The following is a 21,560-nucleotide window of genomic DNA, read 5'->3' as shown; positions in this document are numbered from 1 at the left end:
ATATCCAATGTTATTTATGTTTGTTATTATTAATAGGTTGTTGGGAAATGCCAATATCTCTTATTTAGTAGATATAGTGCAGATGCTATTGGTATTAATATTAAAGTTGCCCATTTAGCAATCCAAAGTGAATTTGATGGTTGTGGTTCTTTTCTGATGACATGTGGTGACTCCAACTCGTGTAAATTGATCTGGTAGTTGTTCCACTCACGAATGATGCCATTGACATGACCTTTTCCAACGACGGCAACAATCTTCTTGCCAGGACACAGTCTGAGTCGTGCAGCCATGTACTGGTCACGCTCGGTAACAATGGTCTGTACGACCGACGGGAACTTCTCTTTGAACTCATCGAGCAACTCCATCACCAGTCGATCGTCGCTGTTTTTCAGTGCGTCGATATCTTGCTGAGTGACTTCACTGAATGACGCCATGCACAAACAGAATACAAATTTGATCTTTTCCCAACGCGTCAGTGAGTTCCAGACACGCTGCAGCGTGATCTCCACCAGGCGATCGCCAAGTACTATTTTCGCGCCAATCTTTTTCGACTCGATAAAGGCGGTGATAAACTCTGCACCCGGACCGACCTTGCTCTGATTTCCGGCCTTCCTGATCATCTCTGCCATGAGGACGTGCAACAGACCTGGCAGTCCCTCTTGCTTGATCGTCTTTATGATATCCTGGAAAGACGGTCCCTTCTCACTCTGATCATGATCAACAGGTGTTGGAGGTGTAGTAGTATTCGGTGTTGAATAATCATCTTCATTTGAATATTCATCATCTGCATCTGTATCATTATTATTTACACTATTCGAACTTGTAGTACTATTATTTCCATCTTGTTGTTGCTGTTGCTGTGGCTGTAATTGTTTATTCTGTTGTTGTTGTTGTTGTTGTATTTGTGCTAATTTATGTCTATAATATAATATCTGATTATTTGTGTTTCTATTTTTACTATTAATTTTATTATCATCTTGACTTGAATCTTGATATGGATTGCTATCGGTTGTTGTTGTCTCTTCATTCTCATCGTCACCCTCTACATCTTCATATTGTTCGTCATCATCGTCTTCATCATCATCATCTTCTTCTTCATTTCCATCGGTATCATTATCTATTCCTTTGTTCAAACTGCTATTACTAAAATTCCTATTACTATAGATGTTACTCGGCTCAAATGTCTCTACATATCGCTGAGGTGACTTGTGGTCCGATTGCTGCTGATTATTGTAATATGTCATCTTTGATGAATCCATACTATTCAACACCAATCCAGCACGACTTCTACAAAGTTCTATAAAGACTGTTTCCGGTCTCCATTTACTGATGATATCCGACACCTCATCGGAACTAGATTGATGTACATGTACTGATCCCACTAATATAACTAAATAATGGTTTGGTTAGTCGATTCAATCCCGATTGATTCAAATACAGGTATAATGTAATTATTACTTACTTGTTGAATTTGTAAAAGGTGAATGCAATACAGTTGCAGAGGATGGCAATTCGAAATTGATGCTAGTGTCTACTGTAGGTGTGGCAGAAGGTCGTGTAGGTGGGGAATTAGATTTGTTGTTGTTGTTGTTATTGCTGTTGTTGAAAGGTGGTATAGGTACACCACTATATTGAAAACTGTTTGCACTTGAATGTGATGGTGATGGCGTTGATGTATAACCACCGTCATCAATCAAACTATTTTCATATTCTTCCACATTTATATCATCACCAATATCACCTCGTTTTCCTCCGCTTTCAACCTTTATTTTATTATCATCTTTTACTTCCTCTTTTTCCTCTTCTACTTCTTTTATATCATTTATTATCTCATCGTCTATATTATTATTATTATTATTATTTACAAAATTATGAGAAATATCTGACATCATTTAAAAGTTACTTATATTAATTATATTTATACTATTTTATTTATATTTACATATATATATATATACAACTAACTAATATTACATATGATGAAAAATAAAATATATTAAATTTTTAATAATTACAAATAAATTGTAAAAAGTGTTTATAATTATTATTTTATTTTTATTTTTATTTTATTTTTTTTGCTTAAATCATGACTAATCATTATCATTGCAAGCTGTTTTGTTATTTTATTATTATGGTATTGTTGTGTTAGCTAATTATTATGAGTAATGATTCACTGTTATACTTTATTATTATTTTTTATTTGTTCATAAAAGATACAATTACACACATTATTATTTCTTTATTAATACATATTGATTGATTGATAGGTTTGTGTTTTAATTATTACAGGGTACAGAGAGCAGTATTCAACAGTATTATTGTTTAAATCTACCAATTTAAATCGAACACCTCTTCCATTGGTGCCCACCAATCACTTTCTTTAGCCTCTGATATCTTTTGTTGGAATTTTCTACAGTGTTGTTGTTGTTGTTGTTTAGATAACAATATTAAATAGATGATGTTAATAGAGATCTGAATTCATACTATACTAGATTGATTATTACCTCATTAAGAGATCCCATTCATTGGCACGTGGTGTTAGATCAGTGTAACGTTGGAAATCACGCTCAGGACTAAAATCATCTTCAGCTTCATAATACATAAACAAATGATTTCCAACCAAGAATATCTTCATCTATTGATTAATTCAAATATGTTTGATTAACATAGTGCTAATAATAAGTAGTTCAGTATAAATCATACCTTTGTAATACCTATTGATTTCAAAGCATTCTTTACTTCTACCCAAACACTCTTATGATACTTTTTATACTCTTCGATCAACTCTGCATCATTCTTTAGATCCAATGCTTGTGCAAATGATTTAACCATTTTTTTTAATTATATATGATTAATTTTGTTCCTTTGATTAATGTTTTTTATTTTTAAAAAAATCATAGGGATCACACCATTTTCAAAAGAAAAAAAGACAGTTATGATCATATTAGTTATAATTATATTAAATAAGATTTATCTAGAATTGTGATAGGTATGTTCCTCTTCAATCATAATAGAACTTTCTCTGTTTTCTTACCGTTATTATCTTATCTAATTAAACAAATCGAATTAATAATGGTTCTCCTATTTCAAAAAATTCTAAATTAGAATACACAAATCATAAACCATTCTAAAAATAGAATAATACTTTAACTTCAACATCTGACTGAATAAAAAAAAATGATATTTTTGTTTTATCATTTAATTTATTTATTTTGAATTTTTTTTTGTGTTAATGTTTATATTGTTACCACAATCATACACACACAAAAAAATAAAAATAAAAAACAAAATATTTTGTTAATGATAATTAATGGTTTGTAGTCTGATTGATTGATTGATTGGTGGTGTGAATTGTTAATGACTTGGTATAAAAAGGAATTGTAATCTATTGACTATGAATATGTAAGTAAACTATTACATCATTTCATTCATTTCAATAGATAGGAAACGAATTCAGTAGACAACCATCTATCTTTATTTTATTATTATACATTTTTTGTAAAAAAATAAATAAATAAATAATAATAATAGTTTTTTATTTTATTTTTATAATATCGATAAATTAACATTACAAAAAATAAATAAAATACAAACAAACAAACAAACAACAACTACCATGAATATATTAATATTTTTTACTATTATCATTAATATTTGTAACAATAGTATCATGTTCATCATTATTGTCATTATCAACATTGTCATCACCTCAGATCTCACCACTTTTCTCGAATAAATGTGTGAATGGTGGAATATTTTCCAAGATTGAAGGTTGTATATGTCCACCGAATTTTATTGGCCCACACTGTGAGAAGTTCACCGAAGACGATCATATATACAGTGAGTTTGTCAGTCTCGAGAATGACAGTGACTCGCCACCTTCACAGCCACAACCAGCAGCCGATTCGAGTCGCCAATCATCAAAGGTCTCCATTGCCTACCAATATAAAGAGAACGATTTCAAGATGACCGATATCGAAAAGTGTGCACCGGAAAACTATCCTCAGGCACTGTGTAGTTGGAGTAGCTACCGTTCCAACAACCAATTGTACATGAAGATCTCTGAGAGATCACAACAACAACAACTCAACTATAGCGATGATAAAATAGTTAGTGAACTACTCAAGACCTACGGACCGTGGGACACCAACGATGCTGTCTTGCTCAACTATCTGTTCAAAAACAATCAAGGTGAATATCTTTTGAAATACAACCATCATTCCTACCATAAGTTTAACGAAGCCATTGGAAATTCTCTTGCTTTCGTAATTCTGGTGCACGATATCGATTTAATCTCCATACAACTACTATTGGAAAATATTTATCAACCTCATAATTATTATGTTATTCATGGTATGTGTGTTTTTTTATAATAATTACAATAGATAATTTCTAAAATTAATTAATATTCTTTTTTTTTAATTTATAGTTGATGGAAGTTATGAAAATGAAGAGAAATTAGAAGATTTATTCTATTTGGTTGAGGACATAGTTGGTAGAGACTATATGAATATTGCAATACTGAAGAACAGATTCAAGAATGGTTGGGGTTCTATTGGATTGGTTTATTCAGAGATCGCTGGCATCACCAAATTGTTCGATATGATGCTTGAGAAAGAATCAACAACTGAGAGCAAATCAATATTCTCGCATGTCATCAATTTAAGTTTAAATGACTTTCCAATAAGAAACATTTCCAAACTAGAGAATTTCTTGCATACAAAAGATAATTTGATTTCAAATTATATAGAGAATGATTTTCCAAGATATAATAGATTAAATGTAAGAAAAATACTACTACTATTATAATAGATTTAATTTTAATTAACTAATTAATTGGTAATTAAAATAGAGAACATTTGTTCAATGTGGAAAATCAGTTGGAGAAATTAAATTTTATGTTAATAAAGGTGATCATAATGCTACTTGTGGAGATGCCAACGATCTCATGAATAGTATCAATAGAAAAGGATATGAAGAAGGTTCTCAATGGCATTTCATTACTCGACAGTTTGCAAAGTATATCATCTCCAATGTTAAACCTCTGGAACGTCTTTTCTCTATGAAGTTCTCTTTTATTCCAGACGAAAGTTACTTCCAAATCGCTAAATCAGAATGGATCGATAATAACATGTTATGGTTCAGTAAGTACAACAAAACTAATTACAATTAGCAATAAGAACAATCAAGTACTAATGAAATGATTATCAAAACTTAGGATATAACTATAGATTTATACCATGGAATAAACAGAGATTGGAAGTATCAAGTGAAGAAGTTGATCTACTTGTTAAAGGACACGACAAATACTTTACAAGAAAAGTCTATTCAAATGATGTAAAAAGAGAAATAGTTGAAAAATTACTTCAATAATATATATAATAAAGAATATTGTAAAAAGAATTTGAACAACTAATATCAAAATTTATCTCTTGTGTATATTTTAAAAGTTAAATAATCATGAATGCTCATAGGTAATTTATTAAAAAAAAGAGGGGAGGGGAGTATTTCGGTTTATTATTATTATTAAATATTGGAAACTTATAAATCTATTGCCAATGAGCGTACTGTTCTAAGAGGTATACCAATAATAATGATAATGGGTACAAACAAAGGATGGTTGGTGCCCAGAAAAATTCTAAAAAAAAAAAATAAACAAAGTTAGCGCTAAACTAATAATTATAATGATAATGTTACTTACTCATTGTTTTACGAGTTGCACCAATAATACCAACTGACAATGTTACGAATAGGATTGTAACTGTCTCGGCACTGAACTCCCAAGTTAAATTACGGAAGAATACGAGTGCAAAGAAGATACCCAAACACATTGTGTTGTTCATTGTGGCGGAACCGTAGAGTGCAGAGAATGTAAGGGATGAGTTGGCTTTACGCTTCTTTGATGCGAAAATAAGCGAACTGATAAGCTCAGAGGCATTCGAACAGAATGGTGTCACAATGAATGAGATGTAGAAGAGTTTGATATTGAGTTTGTTACCGAAATCGGTAATAACATCAACCATTGGATCTGAGAAAACAGATACCATCACCGAACCGATTGCCAAAAGAACGGCTGCCTTTAAGGCAATCTTCTTGCGTTCCTCCGGTGTGACTGGTCCCTGATTCTCCTCTTCTTCATCGTCTTCATCCTTCTTCTCTTCGACCTGAATTGAAGTGACTTCTTCACGTTCTGCAACCTTTGCCTTGGCTTTTGCCTTCCACTTTAATCCAATACCCTTGACATCCACTGGTAAATGTTGATGCTCTGAATGAAGCAATGGTGATTGTTCACCGGATTCAGCATTTGATTCACTGTTGTTATTGTTGTTACTTGATGTTGCTGCTGCTGCTGCTGCTGTTGATGCCGATGGGAATCTTCTCTTTGTGAGATTATGAAGGAAATGATGTATGGTTTGGTTGAGCATGTATTTACGCTTGGCTTCAGCCATCTTTTTCTCTTGTAACTTTGGAGATACCACTTGATAGGTACAGTAGAGAACCAAGAATACAAGACACACAATGAATCCAACCAACGCAAACCATTTCTCGACGTGCTTACCTGAATCTGGATCTTTGAGATAGGCAAATGCAATTCCTTGTACAATGAGATAACTGACTGATGTTAGCATCATAATCTTTGCATTCAGTGGAGTATCATCGTCGACAGTGACACCGGTCTTTGTCAAACTTCTAGAAGTACAGACACCATCGACTGCATAGCCATTGCGCAAATCACAACGAGCCAGCAACAAACTTGCCGAATAAGGGATGGTAAGCAACATCACTGTCGAACCGGCCAGAGTACCTAGACCAACACTCAACTGTGCCTGTGCCATTGCTTGCGAACTGAAAGCACCGGAAACAACGATGATAGCGGCATCAGGGAATGCAGAGAGCAACGGGAGAAGCAGACCACCAATGATACCGGGATCGAGAATCTCCAGTAGCAATTCGGAACCGTCGGAAATAAGCTTGGCACCGTACGCCAAGATGACACCATAACCGGCCATCAGAATCAACATACCGACGACAGTACCACTGCATGGCCAGATCGAATTGAGACACTCGGTTTCACAACGACATGAATCGCCGCTGCAGTAACCATTCTTACAAAGCGGTAAGCTTGAGATGGTTGCATTGCCATCGACATCGATCAAACAAAGAGATCTGTCGTCACACCAATAGCTATTGTCGATCGCTGCACAATCAGAGCAATCGGTAACATTGGAAACGGTATAGGGTGATCCCTTCAAACTGAAAACTAAAGCATTGTTGTTGTGGTCTGATTTTACATGTCGTCCACTTGTAACAACCAAAAGTCCAAACAACAATACAATTATTGTCTGAATCTTCATAATTTTTTTAAATTTCTATTATTTTGTTTTAGTTAGTTTTTTAGAAAATAAAAAATAATGTTAATTTACAAATGTTTGAAACTTTATGTTATTAATATATATTAAGTTGAATTTTATAAAATAAAAAAGTTACTGTTTAAATTTAAACAGTATAATGTATAATTATCTGTTGTGGTGAATGATAATTGGATATATAAAATAAACAACAAAAAAAAAAAAGTGTTTTGCTTTTAATGACAATACCAAATTAACTACTGTATGTCAAACAACATCAGTAAAATAAAAACTGTCAATTACCACTTTTGGATAAAAATTATTATTTTTATTTTATTTTATTTTTTTAAAAACTAAATTTGATTATATATATAAATATATATTTGATTATCTTTAAAGCAAAGGACATTGTAACCTACCTGTTATAACAAAACTATTTTTAAAAGTAATATATATTTTGTTGTTTATTTTAGACTTAGGGTTGTTTTTAATTTGATTATGTGCCCATCACAAAAAAGATCTCGCTCCTTTTTTTTTTCAAATAATTAAATAAAAAATCAAAAAAACATAAAGATCATGTCATATAAAAATGAGATGTCGGTACAGAAAAAGGTAAAAACATCAACCCATTTGCAAAACAGTGCTAAACAAAAAAAAAAAGAAAAAAATTGGTTTAAGCGATTTAAAATTATCGACCAAAAACACGTTGATTTCAGAATTGTTATATGTAAAACCAAAATAAACCAAACAAACAAATAATAATAATTACAATAATTAATAACAATAACTAATTTCTTTTTTTTTATTTTAGTTTTTATTATTTTTATTTATTGTTTTTTTTTTATTAATGAATTATAAATATGTACAACAGATTATGTGGTAATTCTTATTTATTTGATTGATGTGTGTGTGTGTATATTTATAATTTGATATTTTAATGTGTGAATTTTTGATGAGTGGGAGTGTGGTTAGACAGAAAAAAATACATCAGATATTCTCTAATTTGTTTAGTAAATATACAAATATAATTTGTTTTGAGTAGTTTTAGTGAAAAGTATTGAAAAATGATCTTATATTACTAAATTCTATCAACATATCCATTGTTATTTTACAAAAAAATAGTATATACAAATTAATTATACAATGAATCAGACCATCAATCACTAATCAATATTACATTACCAATAAAGTTGAACTCACTGTTTTGGTTGCTCTGCCTATTTGATTAATTAGTTTATTCGATTAAATTATTTATTATTAGATAGATTAAATAAATAAATCATCAAGTTAATACAAAAAACAATTAATATCTATAATTGTACAATACTATTCTATTTTTTTATTTTTATTATTATTTTTTATTTTTTTACTGTCCGAATATATAATTAAATAAATAATTTAGATATTTTAATATATATATATATAGATAAAAGATAATAAAAATTAGATAGTTTAGTTATTAGTGATTTTGGAAACAAAAAAAATAAATAAAATGCATGAAATATGTCATTGGATAAAAAACTCGGTTAGAAATATATCAAATTCAAATTTGGCAATAATTTCATTGGCAACTTGGTTCATATTGAATATCAGTACATTGATTCTCAATAAATATATTTATGTAGTACTACATTTTAATTATCCAGTGTCTCTGACTGCCATCCATATGTTGGTGTGCAGTATTGGTTCGTTCATGGTGTTGCGTGTCTTTGAGATGACACCGCTCGTGCAAGTCTCATGGAAGGAACAGCTGAAGAACATATTGCCGCTGGCAGCAATCTTTGCAACCAATATCGTTCTGGGCAACGTTAGTTTGCGTTGGGTGCCCGTAAGTTTCATGCAGACCGTCAAGTCGTCGGTGCCGCTCTTCACCGTCACTCTGCAAACCGTGTTCTTCTCGAAGCGATTCTCACGCAACACCTACCTCTCGATGATTCCAATTGTTGGCGGTGTCTGCTTGGCGTCTTTCTCCGAGGTGAACTACAACGCCACCGGATTCTACGCGGCGCTGCTGGCCAGTGTCATCTCGGCGTTGTTCGCCATCGTCTCGGGACTGTCGATGTCCTCACAGATGAATGCTATCAACCTGCTCTACTATATGGCGCCATACTCACTGATGTTACTCACCCCAATAGCACTGATGCACGAATTCCCGTTGATTCAAGAGGGTTGGGATGGCTATGGAACGGTTAGACCTCTGTTGATTTTGATTGCCAGTGGAATCATTGCATTCCTCCTCAACGTCTTTACTTTCCTGGTGATCAAATACACCTCGCCACTGACCTACACCGTAAGTGGAAATCTTAAAGTGGTTCTCAGTATCACCATTTCCATTTTGATCTTCAAGAACGAGGTCAATTTCCTCAACGCAATCGGTTGTGGTATTGCCATTATTGGTGTCATTTGGTACAGTCAAATTCGTTATGAAGCAAGTAGACCAAAATCATAATAAAATAATTATATCAATAATATTTAATAGCATAAATAAAACAAAATTAAATAAAAAAGCATCTTTCAAAATAAAAATAAAAAAAAATTTTTTAACAATTAATTTTTTGATCATATTTCAAAAAAAAAAAAAAAAATTGAACAAAAATCAAAGATCTTTTTTTTTGATCATGTTTTTACCAAATTTCGAAATCATTTAGTATTAGTTTTGTTAATCCCAATAATGTTTAATTAAAAACAAAAAAAACCTCCCTCCAACCCATTATAGCCATAGTTCATTCCATTCGATTTGACAAAATCATCAAAAAAAGAATCAGAAAAAACAAAAAAAAAAAAAAACAACCATTCTTATTGCAACCATCTAACATTATCAATCAACACCTTTCATTCTTTTCAAATTAAAAGAAAAGAAAAAGAAAAAGATAGAACAAGCATTGTATTGTTGTTGTAGTTTAGGTTTTTGAGTAGAGTTGCATTTGTTTGCACACATCCACCTTCATATCTATAGTTAGTTTTTTTTTTTTTTTTCTTTTGCATCCATCCATTAGAATTAGATAATTAGATAAAAATAGCATACACAGTACTCTGGTGTTAATTCTATCTTCTTAATTGATGAACCTCTCCTAACAATTCAACACTCGATTTCGCTTTATCGATCTTTCTTTCTTTTTAGTTAGTCCATCCAACAAACAAACATTGCACTCTCATTCGCCAATCGCTACTTTCTCACAAAAAATTATAATATTATAATATTTAATTAAATCATCACCTTACTTCATACAACAGACATCAACTTCATCAACATTAATTAATTAATATACATCACACACTCACTCACCTCACAATCTCTCAAAAGTTTGCTGTCACTCATCTCACTTTTCTTTTAAAAGTAGTGTATTATTTCTATTTATATTTTTGAATATATTTTTTATTATTATTTATTATAATATAAAAAGAAATGGATGAAAATAATACAATAACAACAACGACAACAACAGTGACAACAACAGATAAAGTATTATATAGTGGTTTTCTTACTAAACAAGGTGGAACTGTTCATAATTGTAAGGTGTTAACAGATTGGATTATTCAAGCTAAGCTGAATGTGAAAACAAAAAAAAAGTGGGTAGTTTACTAATTACCTAAACTAACTATTGCAGGGAAAATAAGATGGTTCATTTTGAAAAAAGATACACTGTCGTATTATGTTACCAATGTCAATTGGGAGAAACAACGGCCACGTGGTGTCATCTATTTGAATAAGGACATAGAGATTACAGAGATCGACGTTAAGAATAGAAAGTATTGCTTTGCGATCAACCCTCATCTAGATTTAAAGAGTTCTACCGGTAGCAGTGGATCGTCATCACCACTCTCCACTTCGCCACCGCAATCGACTAACTCTGCTGGATTGGCACAGCTGATGTCGACCAGTCCCGTTCGAAGATACGACTATGCCGACGACGACGTCGGTCATTACGGCTGTCTGCCAACTTCATCGGCACTGCCATCGCCACCACAAAACAGAATCTACTACATTTCCGCACAAACCATATTCGATCAGAAGAAATGGATCGAAAAGATCAGAGAAACCATTGCCAACCACTCAAATTCCAACTCGAACAACACACAACCACAACCGATCTACAGAAAACCAATCTCTGATCAAATCAATAATTCTTTGAAAGATATGGCAACTGGTTGGAAAAGAAAGTAAGTTATTATAATTATTAATTTATTATGATTGTTTATTAAACTTATTATTATTATTATTATTATTAATTATTATTTTAGGGATTCATTTACACAATCACCAACTTTATTAAATAGGAGATTCTCAATGGAATCAGTTAATAATATGATAAAAGTTTCACTTTCTAAACGTAAATTCTTCTTTACTCATGGCAATTTAAATGTTCCAGAGTTATCTTTTGTAGATTCTCCACCAAATGCAGCCTTGAATATGAGAAAAGCGACATCATCTCCATTCTATTCACCGGTGACACATTTATCACCAACTTCTTCTTTATCATCGACATCCTCTTCTTCGTCCTCCTCAAATTCTACATCCAATTCCAATTCACCAACTGCCATCAGTCAACATCAATCACCTGAATCACCACCTATTTCACCTGTTTTAATAAGTAATAATAATAATAATAATAATAAATTTAACAATAACAGCAACAGTAATAATAATAATAATAATCCAAAACAACCAAAGATATTAGTACATCATTTAGCGAAAGATTCTTTCCAAATTTCAAATTTAGGTGAATGTCCTATTGCTTTTGAAATATTGTCACCTTTCGATATTAGTTATACACTCAATTTCATACCATCGAATGGAACCATTGCAATTGGAGAGGTTCTAACGATTTCGGTAGAGTTGTTAGTGTACGAACCGGTACAGACCGACATCTATAGTACCGTTCATGTTAAAGGTGGCGGTGATTTCACGTTGTTCTGCAGGGTCGACTCTGATCCTTATCTTCCATTGTTTTTACGCGCTTGCAATGGCATGGGTCTGAATGACTCGGAGCAAGCGACAATGTATGATCTGATCCGTGAGAAGCCCGCCATTATGAAGCGACTCCAGGAGATGGCACACACCATGATCTCCAGTGGGCAGAACCTCAATCCAAAGATCAATAACGACTCGATCCCGCGATACATACACTCTGGCGTCAAAGTGTCCAAGTACGCCTTGACATTCGGACGTCAAGCCGACCAGTCCGCGAACATCTACCAACTGCTGACCGAGAAGTTTCTCATCTCAAATTCCGGTCAGACCGACATCCGTTTCCACTTTCACCAATCGAATTGCCGTCCCAACCAATTCCAACTCTCACTGGTTCCCACGAATGGAACACTTGCCAAAGGCGAATGGTTCTACGTCAAGTGTTCACTCACCGTTTTCGAACAGGTTGAGATTCAAGAGGTAATTCAACTCATTATCAATCAACGTGAAGTTCATTTCATATTGGTGAGAATCAAGTGTGAGAATATACATCCTGGAAACAAAGAGATCGATTTGGATGCAGAGTTGACTGTGCAAGATATGCTAGGAACTGGTGCTGCCGGTGATGTCTACCGTGCACTCATTTCCACTAACAACTTAAAGAGTCACTTGACACGTGTTAGCTATGAAAAGGGTAATTGGTTGCGTCGTAATCCTTCGGATTCCAACATTATGGTTGCAGTGAAGAAACTTCATCAATTCGTTGAGCCATCGGCCGAGATGATCCAAGATTTCTACAGTGAAATCAAAGTTCTCAGTATGTTGAATCACCCCAACATTGTCAAGTATGTCGGTGGTTGTACAAAGATTGGAAACTGGGCAATCGTAATGGAGTATCTTCCAGGTGGAAATCTAATGGACGTGCTTGCCGATCGCATTGTCGACATTCCCTACAAATTGGTGTTGAGAATGGCACTGGACATTGCACAAGGACTACACTATCTCCATTCACTTGGCATCTGGCATCTCGACTTGAAGTCACCCAACCTTCTAGTGGCTTCGCTCTCACTGAAAGCCAGCGTACACATCAAAGTAGCGGATTTCAACACTTGTATCAACAGGTCGCGTCTCACTGGAATCTTTGGTCCCGCTGGCGGATCCGATGTGAAAGACGCCAAGAAGGGAACGACACTCTGGATGGCACCTGAAGTAATCAACGGCTCCGTTTACTCTGAGAAATGCGACGTCTACTCCTACGGAATCATTCTATGGGAGATGATCACGCGAAAACTGCCATACGACGACATCACCTTCAACTGTGAGATCGAACGACAGGTTCTCAATGGCCGACGTCCAGAGGTACCGTTGGAGTGTCCCGACGAGTATTCCACACTGATGCGCCAGTGCTGGGATGAATCGGCAGAGAAGCGTCCACAGTTCGACCAGATCATACATCAGTTGAATCACATGCTGATGCAACACGAGCTCAACGAGCAGAAAGCCAAGGCATCGGTTCGCGGACTCCGCAGAAACCACAGTGGCAGCAGTTTGTTTATATCGCCCGCTCTCGATATTGGCTCGCACGGCACACCCGACCTCTATCTCGACCAGATTCCATCCAAGACGAATCGCGCCGACGACATTCGCAAGTCCAAGATCAGAGTGCATGCCAAACGTCAAAGCTCAGACTCCTCGTTCCTGGGTACCGACCAATCACATCTTTCCAACACAACTAGAGGTTCCAGTATTTTACCATTCAAATTTTCACCACCATCAACTCCTCAAACATCATTCCGTCATCATAATAATAATAATAATAATAATAATAATAATAATAATAATAATAATAACAATAATAATAATAACGCATCATCAAATAATAATAGTAATAATAATAATAATATAATTTCAATTCCATTACCAAATGAAACTAATAATTTAAATATACCTGCATCGATAACAACAATGAAAGCAGGTACACGTAAAACCATTCGATTCAATCCTTCATTCTCGAGGGTCGACATTCGTTATCAAATGAACAATCAAAAACCAAATTCACTTCCAAACGACCAAAAGTAAAAAAGTGAACGATCTATCCAAAACAAACTTTGTTATAATAATACGCCACCCACTAAACCATTAACTATTTATTTATATCAAGAAATAATAAACAAATTCTTGTTTTCTTTTTTAATAATTAATTAATTAAATATATTTATTACTGTTGACCGCGCCAAAAATAAGAATAATAATTCACCCCACACTTCACTTCCCACTCACCACCACTACAACATTGGTTACCACATTTTCCTTTTAAGGATATATTTCGTAGAAAATAGAAGAACAACATGTTGTTCTTTTTTTATTTATTTAATTTAATTTATTTCTTTTAGTTTTATTGTTACATTTATGTTAAAACACAATGATAACCACATTCTACTAATCTTTAGATTCGATATATACATATATAAATATAGATATATCTTCAAATAAAGATTGTTGTTGGTAAGTTTTGTTTAAATATGGATAGCAATAAAGAGAATGAGAAAGAGAGTATACCAAATAAATTTAGAAAGGATACTCCTCATCCTTTTATGAAGAGATATCAACACCCATCTACACCCTCCACACCTTATCATTCAAATTTTGAGAGAGTTCAGCAATTGCCGCAACAACAATCATCAGTTGTAACACCTTCTACAGACTCACTTGTACACTCTTCTGTCTCTAGTGTTAATACTGCAATTTATAAAACACCATATTATCTCACACCAAGAAACAACAATAATGATAATGAATATCAAACACCTTACTCCAGTTTGAAGAAAGATACATCTTCCCAACGGTTGTTTGCTTTGTTTACACCAGACACCGATCCTCAACCAAACACTACTACAAACATCAACACTGGAAAGAATGTTCATTCTCCACCAAAGTTGATACCATCCATCAGTGAACTTAAAGATATTACTGAAAAGGTTTGTATTAAATTTATTTAATTTTCTTTTTTAATGATTTTTTGTATCTTAATATTTTAATAGTGTTTGCTTGTTCTGAGTGTTCATGATATTGATACTATTGAATCAGAGACTCATCAAAAGAAACCACTTGTCAGAGAATGGTTTAGACAACATTGGTTCGATGGAAATGAGTACATTCAAAAGGTGGTCATTCTTCGAACTGTTTACTCAATATTTTGTAGATTATCAAAAGAGAAAAGATTGCAACATGACATAGTAGAGAGATTTCAAAAGTTTTGGATTGGTTTAGTTAAATTTAATGAGGTAAGATATAAAAATTAGAATAATACATGACCTAAAAATTCTAAATCATTGATGTATATAAATATATAGAACAGAGTACCACACAGAAAGAGAAAAACAATTGACACAACAAACAAATACAACATCAATGAAGTAGAACAAAATGAATATAGTGAAATCACATCAGATTCAACAACTTTACTTTTCAACTCGGATTATTAATTATTGTTATCAATGTTATATTATTGACATTAATGAAATGTAACAAAATAGTCAGAATCACAACTACAAAATCTATCTTGATATAGAAAAAAATAATTGTGTGGGTGTTGTCACTGCTTGAACATACAACAACATTAAATGACATTCAATCCATTTTCGATAAATTAATCTTATTACTCTAAAATATTGTAATAAACAAAATAATCAGATTAATTATCAAAAAATAATGACTTATTATTTTTTTTTTCATAGTGGTGTGTGTATGTGATTATTTGTGTAATGGAGTGTGAAAATAATCTAATCATTTTGTTATTAAATATAATGAAAAACGGAATATTGATTTTTGTAAAATTGACAAGTCAAGATAGATAATCCAAATATTGACATTATAAAGGTTTTAGAAAAGAAATAATAAAAAAAACAATTTTTATGATTTCAATAGAAAGAAAAAACTAAATACATTTGTTATTATACTATAGGAACGATTCTATTATAATTTATAACTTTAATTTATTTATATAAAAAATGGCATTTAATTTCGACAATGAAAGGTAATATTATTTTATAAATATAAAGATACAGTAAAGCAATATTTATTAATTTTATTATATTTTGAAAATAAAAAAAAGATGGAAGAATTTTCCATGGATACCAGTTTGGACTATTTTATGTAATAGTTTTATTTTTGTTATTACCATAGTGTTGTTGGCGGTTCACTGGACATCAGATTGTGCGCAATCTTTGATATTTTTAATTTTTTATTTGATCCTATTCATTGGTAATTTTGTCTATGGATTCGTATTCCATTATAAGTTTAAGAAAAATATGTAAGTGTATACTTTTATAGAAACCAATTAACATTGGATCTAATAATTTATTTTAATAGATTGGAAAAGAAAAAGACAATATTATATGCATCATTAATTATATTTTATGCTGTCTCTATTACATTATTTATGATTTCCGAGTTGTTAAAGGAGTCTAAATCATGTGTAAGTATATTTTTTTATTTTTTTTTGCTAAACAAAAATTAAACAATTATCTTTTTGATTTTTCTAATAATATATAATATATAGGGAAATACTTCATTGTTTCACTCATTGTTGAGAGCTGATGGAATTATAGATTGTATATTCTTGGGTGTATTTTTAATGGTTATTATATTCCATGCTTGTTCAACTCCAAAACCAACTTCAAGCGAAAAGCATCAAAAGGATGCCGAGAGTGCTGCTGAGTTAGAAAAGACTGACTATTCATCAAAAGACAATCCTTTCAACTACCCTGAAACAACAAACACACCATCTCCAAATAATAAACCGATTCCACCAACTGCTTAAAATAGTAATAAATACAAATACCTTTAATATTTAAAACAATCTTTTATTTTTTTAATAAAATAAATAGAATTTAGTCAATTTTTGTTAAAACATAATATATAATATTTTTTATTTTGATGATAAAAGATATGCAAAGATTTTCAAAATGATTTGGTTATTGATTATTGGTGTGATTGAAAAATAACAAAAAGATTTTTTGAAATTTAAAAAAATTGAAATTTTCCATACAGGTTCTGTGTGCTTGCGCATAAAAAAAATTGGGAATTGCAAAAAAGTCAAAAGTTAATTACCACACTTTAATTTCTCACCAATTTTGTGTAATTTGTATTTTTACTTTATTCTATTATAAGTATTATAATTGTTATAAATAAATATATATAACTTGATAGAAATATATAATAATATTAAATAAATAATTTTTAAAACAAATGATAAAATTAATCAATGTTTTAATATTATTATTATTTTTAATAATTGCAGATGTAGCAATTTCGGATTCGATTCCATCGATTGGAGGCGATCCCGATGAGAATAGATCGTTCATGGAAATTGTAAATGCTCATGGTTATCCGTGTGAAAATCATTTCGTGACAACAGTAGATGGATATATTCTGCAGGTTTTCAGAATTCGAAATGGTAGATCCAATGCTTCGCCGACCACTCCGAAACAACCGGTGTTGCTTCAGCACGGTCTTCTCGACAGTTCAATCACATGGATTATCAACGAGCCATCAGAGTCACTCGCCTATATCCTCGCTGATGCAGGCTATGACGTCTGGCTAGGAAACAATCGTGGAAACACCTACAGCACCAACCACACCAGCCTCCCAATAACATCGCCAGAGTTTTGGCGATTCTCATTCGATGAGATGGGATGGTTCGACATGCCTGCCACCATCAACTATATCCGTGAGTTTACCGGGTTTGCTACACTGCCATATGTTGGCCACTCCGAAGGCACGATCCAAGCATTCATCGGATACACCGTCAATTCGTCGCTGGCCGAGTGGGCGCCACTCTTTATCGGCGTCGGACCAGTCGGAAACGTGACACACATCACTAACAACGGGCTGGCCGAACTGGCGAAACTTCACATCGATACACTACTGGAGGTGTTTGGCGAGAACCGATTCCTGCCAACACCCGAGAAGCTGCGTGAAATCTTTATCGACTTTTGTGTGGAGTGCGACGAGTGTTGCGCAACCGTTGTGGAATTCCTCTGTGGAAAACACCGTGGTGCCTTCAACGACAGTAGAATGCCGGTGGTTGCTGGACACGAGCCAGCCGGAACGTCGGTGCAGAACATCAGACACTGGGCACAGGATGTTCGTAACAAACAACTACAGATGTTCGACCATGGCCCCGTTGGAAACATGGAGCACTATCATCAGCTTTACCCACCTATCTACAACGTCTCAAACTTCCCAACCAATGTGAAGATCGCTCTGTTCTCTGGTGGTCTCGATGAGCTTGCTGACCCTGTAGACGTCCAGGATCTTGTCAATGTATTGCCTGCAGAGTCACTGATCTACTGGCAAAAGATTGCCGACTACGCACACCTCGATTATGTCTGGGCATTAGATGCTCACATCACAATGTACCCAACCGTCGTATCGCTAATACAAAAGTATTTCCCAAATTCACAACATAACGAGTGAAAATGTAATCAACCACCTCCCTACCAACTTGTTGACTACCAACTACCACTACTACTATAAGTCAACTTAACTTTTGAAATCATTAGTCATAATTTAAATTATAATAAAACTCTGTAAAAAAAAACAATATATAAATAAATCAACAATACAATATTGTAATTGAATATCTATTATTTTTAATAAATAAATAAATAGTTAAATAACCAAAATAAAGAGATCTATTGATTATAGTTGTTAATCTGTTTCTATCTAAGTTTGTCTTTAATGATTTTACAATAAACTTTATTCACTATTTATAATAAAAATGAATGAATTCACATATCGATATGTCGTCGTTTCTTTTTTTTTTTTTGTTGTTTGTTTGTTTGTTGGTTGGTTAACTATAACTATAACTATCTATAACGGTATGATGAATTAATAATTTATTTCTTTGGGGCAGCAAGATCTGGCATTGAAAGGGTAACTATAGTTAAAGTAAACATATTAGTATTCTTGATGTTAAGATAATAATTTTAAATTGTTTATATATATATGATATAAATCTTCTAATAATCTATTAAAGTGATAATCAATACACTTAACATCTTGTCTAAATAATATGATAATTCCAAATCTATAGCTAATGTAAATCTAAATATTATTTGATAGAATAATGTGTGGTTTTGCAGCTGTTTGTTCGCAAATATAAACATTCTTTTTATAATATTGCTGGTTAATCATTCAAAGAATATGATCGTAATAGATATAAAGGTGTTGACTGAGCTGAATAGATAGTGTAGTGAAGTGTAGTGAAGTGAAGCGAAGTAGAGTCAAAAACAAAGACATACTGGAGCTAAGTTCCTTTCCGTTTTGGTAGGTGGTGTAAGTTGAAAACATTTGTTCTCTGTTCTTGGCGGCAGCCTTGAATGGCTCCTTCAAACAGTTACGAAGATGTGAACCAGAAAGGTTGATATATTCAAGGTATGTAAGACCAGCGAATCTCCAATATTGACCTGCCATTATTATTTATTTATTTAATTGATATTAAAAATATGATTTGATCAAAAAATATGTAAAAAAATTCACAAAAAAACTATCACCAAACGTAATTACACTCAAAAATAAAAATTAAAAAAATCAAATTATTTTTTTTTCATTTTTTTTTGAACTTCCTTGACACTGACGATTATTCCAAACAAAATTGAAATAATATGTTAATATAATTGATAAAAGAATTGAGTGTATATCTATTGAAACTTAGAAATTATATAATTTCCTCAGACAACAAACACCAACAATATATCTAAAATGTATACAACCTCAACTATTCGATTCAAAGTTAGATAAATCATAGATTTGGTTCATCTATTTCCTGTATTCATTTTTATGATAATGAAGATAAATCATCTAATAGTTATTTTTTTTTTTTTTTTTTTTACGAAAAGCTACGTTTTAACATATATAACCTTTTATTGATATGATTTTTTGTTTTATCGAAATTGTAGAGATTTCAAAGTGAATATATTTTATTTTAAGTATCATTTCTTGAAAGATTAAGAACTTAATAAATCATTAATGATTTGGTACAATGGAAAAAAAGTGTTTCTTTTACAAAAAAAAAAAACAACGTTTCACAATTTTTCAGATAAAAGTGGGATGGTTTGATCTGAAAAAACAATAATTATTATACGATTTAAAAACATGTTAATTAAGATTGAAACAATGTAACTTATTTCAACCAAGGAGATCTTTATCATAATTTTATATGTTCTACGTAAGCACTTTTAAAAAAATGGTCAAACTGAAATTGTAGTGATATGGGCCAAATAGAGATCATCTAAAAAAATCAAAGGAACAAAAAGTACAAGAAGTTTAACTAATAAAAATTTTATAATTGTTATCCAATTTGAAATATAATATATTATTTATTAATTAATAAATAAGATTTTCAATATTTAATATTTGAAAAGATAAATTATTATTTAAAAAGTGTTTTAAAGTTGTAGGTGATTCTGGAAAAGTACCGAATCCTAAATCATACTTTATATTAGTTTCATAGAAGCAATCTGATCTACTATTATACTCTCTACATTCTCCACTTAAAAACATTTTCATTATTAATTCTAATCCTTTTCTGTTAAAAATAGTTAGATCACCACCTCCACAATATGGTTTCGTTTTCCAATCGACAGTAATACATTGTCCATAAACCAATGGTTGCTTTTCCGAGAGTTCCTCTATCTTTTTGGATAATTCTCCAATATTTAAAGTTACGGTATCGTTCACTAGAATATAGAAATTGGATGGTTGAACAGAGCAATCCCTGGCATGTAAAAGAGCTCTCCACTTTTTAGTATCTTCGTTTTGGCTACATCCTAAAGCAATAGTATCCGAAGGATACTCCTGGTCGCTCTCAGAATAATAATACACTTTCCATCCTCGAAGTTTGGCTTTACCTCCCCATGTATGTCGAATTAATTTAGTTCTACTATCTTTTTTAGAATCTGAAGTAAGAACAAGAATGGTAATGGGTGAATAACTAGTAATATTATATAGATGTGTTACAGGATGATCCAATGTTTTATTGGTTGGAGATAAACTATTTATATTAGAGAATAAAATTAAAGATAGAAAGCATAAAATAAATAATAAAATTAATTTATTTTGATATTTTTTAGAGGATAGTATATACATATTTTTGATAGAATAATAATTAATTTACAAAGAAAATTAAAAATATAAAAGTAATAATTTTGATAGATAGAAGAATAAAAATATTTTAGAACTGAATTTCTATAAAGTATTTTCTCTTTATAAAGATTTCTGGTATTGACGTAGACATC

General features: G+C 32.2%; 10 protein-coding genes across 10 annotated transcripts; 6 read left to right on the top strand and 4 right to left on the bottom strand.

Moving 5' to 3' along the window:
* Positions 1 to 29: 29 nt before the first annotated feature.
* PPL_01218 (uncharacterized protein) lies at positions 30 to 2,832 on the bottom strand (the record flags this gene model as incomplete). The annotated part of the gene is made up of 6 exons (XM_020572233.1): positions 30 to 1,381; positions 1,463 to 1,837; positions 1,904 to 1,923; positions 2,333 to 2,410; positions 2,505 to 2,635; positions 2,704 to 2,832. The coding sequence occupies 6 exons, from the start codon at positions 2,830 to 2,832 to the stop codon at positions 30 to 32; spliced, it is 2,085 nt and encodes a 694-aa protein (XP_020438091.1).
* A 468-nt stretch (positions 2,833 to 3,300) lies between these two features.
* On the top strand, positions 3,301 to 5,373 carry gnt10 (GlcNAc transferase; the record flags this gene model as incomplete). Its single annotated transcript, XM_020572232.1, has 5 exons — positions 3,301 to 3,313; positions 3,667 to 4,353; positions 4,430 to 4,782; positions 4,853 to 5,144; positions 5,219 to 5,373. 5 exons carry the CDS (start codon positions 3,301 to 3,303, stop codon positions 5,371 to 5,373), a joined length of 1,500 nt encoding a protein of 499 aa, XP_020438090.1.
* Positions 5,374 to 5,549: 176 nt separating this feature from the next.
* Positions 5,550 to 7,355, bottom strand: PPL_01216 (sodium/calcium exchanger protein; the record flags this gene model as incomplete). The annotated part of the gene is made up of 2 exons (XM_020572231.1): positions 5,550 to 5,638; positions 5,702 to 7,355. 2 exons carry the CDS (start codon positions 7,353 to 7,355, stop codon positions 5,550 to 5,552), a joined length of 1,743 nt encoding a protein of 580 aa, XP_020438089.1.
* Positions 7,356 to 8,841: 1,486 nt separating this feature from the next.
* PPL_01215 (uncharacterized protein) lies at positions 8,842 to 9,798 on the top strand (the record flags this gene model as incomplete). The annotated part of the gene is made up of 2 exons (XM_020572230.1): positions 8,842 to 8,970; positions 9,517 to 9,798. 2 exons carry the CDS (start codon positions 8,842 to 8,844, stop codon positions 9,796 to 9,798), a joined length of 411 nt encoding a protein of 136 aa, XP_020438088.1.
* Positions 9,799 to 10,755: 957 nt separating this feature from the next.
* On the top strand, positions 10,756 to 14,337 carry PPL_01214 (pleckstrin domain-containing protein; the record flags this gene model as incomplete). Its single annotated transcript, XM_020572229.1, has 3 exons — positions 10,756 to 10,861; positions 10,988 to 11,510; positions 11,592 to 14,337. The coding sequence occupies 3 exons, from the start codon at positions 10,756 to 10,758 to the stop codon at positions 14,335 to 14,337; spliced, it is 3,375 nt and encodes a 1,124-aa protein (XP_020438087.1).
* Positions 14,338 to 14,780: 443 nt separating this feature from the next.
* On the top strand, positions 14,781 to 15,743 carry PPL_01213 (uncharacterized protein; the record flags this gene model as incomplete). Its single annotated transcript, XM_020572228.1, has 3 exons — positions 14,781 to 15,236; positions 15,300 to 15,542; positions 15,612 to 15,743. 3 exons carry the CDS (start codon positions 14,781 to 14,783, stop codon positions 15,741 to 15,743), a joined length of 831 nt encoding a protein of 276 aa, XP_020438086.1.
* Positions 15,744 to 16,268: 525 nt separating this feature from the next.
* PPL_01212 (uncharacterized protein) lies at positions 16,269 to 17,080 on the top strand (the record flags this gene model as incomplete). Its single annotated transcript, XM_020572227.1, has 3 exons — positions 16,269 to 16,294; positions 16,630 to 16,735; positions 16,820 to 17,080. 3 exons carry the CDS (start codon positions 16,269 to 16,271, stop codon positions 17,078 to 17,080), a joined length of 393 nt encoding a protein of 130 aa, XP_020438085.1.
* Positions 17,081 to 17,225: 145 nt separating this feature from the next.
* On the top strand, positions 17,226 to 18,738 carry PPL_01211 (carboxylic ester hydrolase; the record flags this gene model as incomplete). Its single annotated transcript, XM_020572226.1, has 2 exons — positions 17,226 to 17,247; positions 17,561 to 18,738. 2 exons carry the CDS (start codon positions 17,226 to 17,228, stop codon positions 18,736 to 18,738), a joined length of 1,200 nt encoding a protein of 399 aa, XP_020438084.1.
* A 422-nt stretch (positions 18,739 to 19,160) lies between these two features.
* On the bottom strand, positions 19,161 to 19,737 carry atp5e (ATP synthase subunit epsilon family protein; the record flags this gene model as incomplete). Its single annotated transcript, XM_020572225.1, has 2 exons — positions 19,161 to 19,201; positions 19,566 to 19,737. 2 exons carry the CDS (start codon positions 19,735 to 19,737, stop codon positions 19,161 to 19,163), a joined length of 213 nt encoding a protein of 70 aa, XP_020438083.1.
* Positions 19,738 to 20,649: 912 nt separating this feature from the next.
* Positions 20,650 to 21,411, bottom strand: PPL_01209 (uncharacterized protein; the record flags this gene model as incomplete). Its single annotated transcript, XM_020572224.1, has 1 exon — positions 20,650 to 21,411. The coding sequence occupies one exon, from the start codon at positions 21,409 to 21,411 to the stop codon at positions 20,650 to 20,652; it is 762 nt and encodes a 253-aa protein (XP_020438082.1).
* Between the last annotated feature and the right edge of the window lie 149 nt (positions 21,412 to 21,560).

Source organism: Heterostelium album (genome assembly GCF_000004825.1).
Source record: "Heterostelium album PN500 unplaced genomic scaffold PPL_contig1, whole genome shotgun sequence".
In the NCBI taxonomy this organism is placed as follows: domain Eukaryota; phylum Evosea; class Eumycetozoa; order Acytosteliales; family Acytosteliaceae; genus Heterostelium; species Heterostelium album.
Note: the sequence above shows the minus strand (reverse complement) of the source record. Positions and strands in the feature narration are given on the sequence as shown.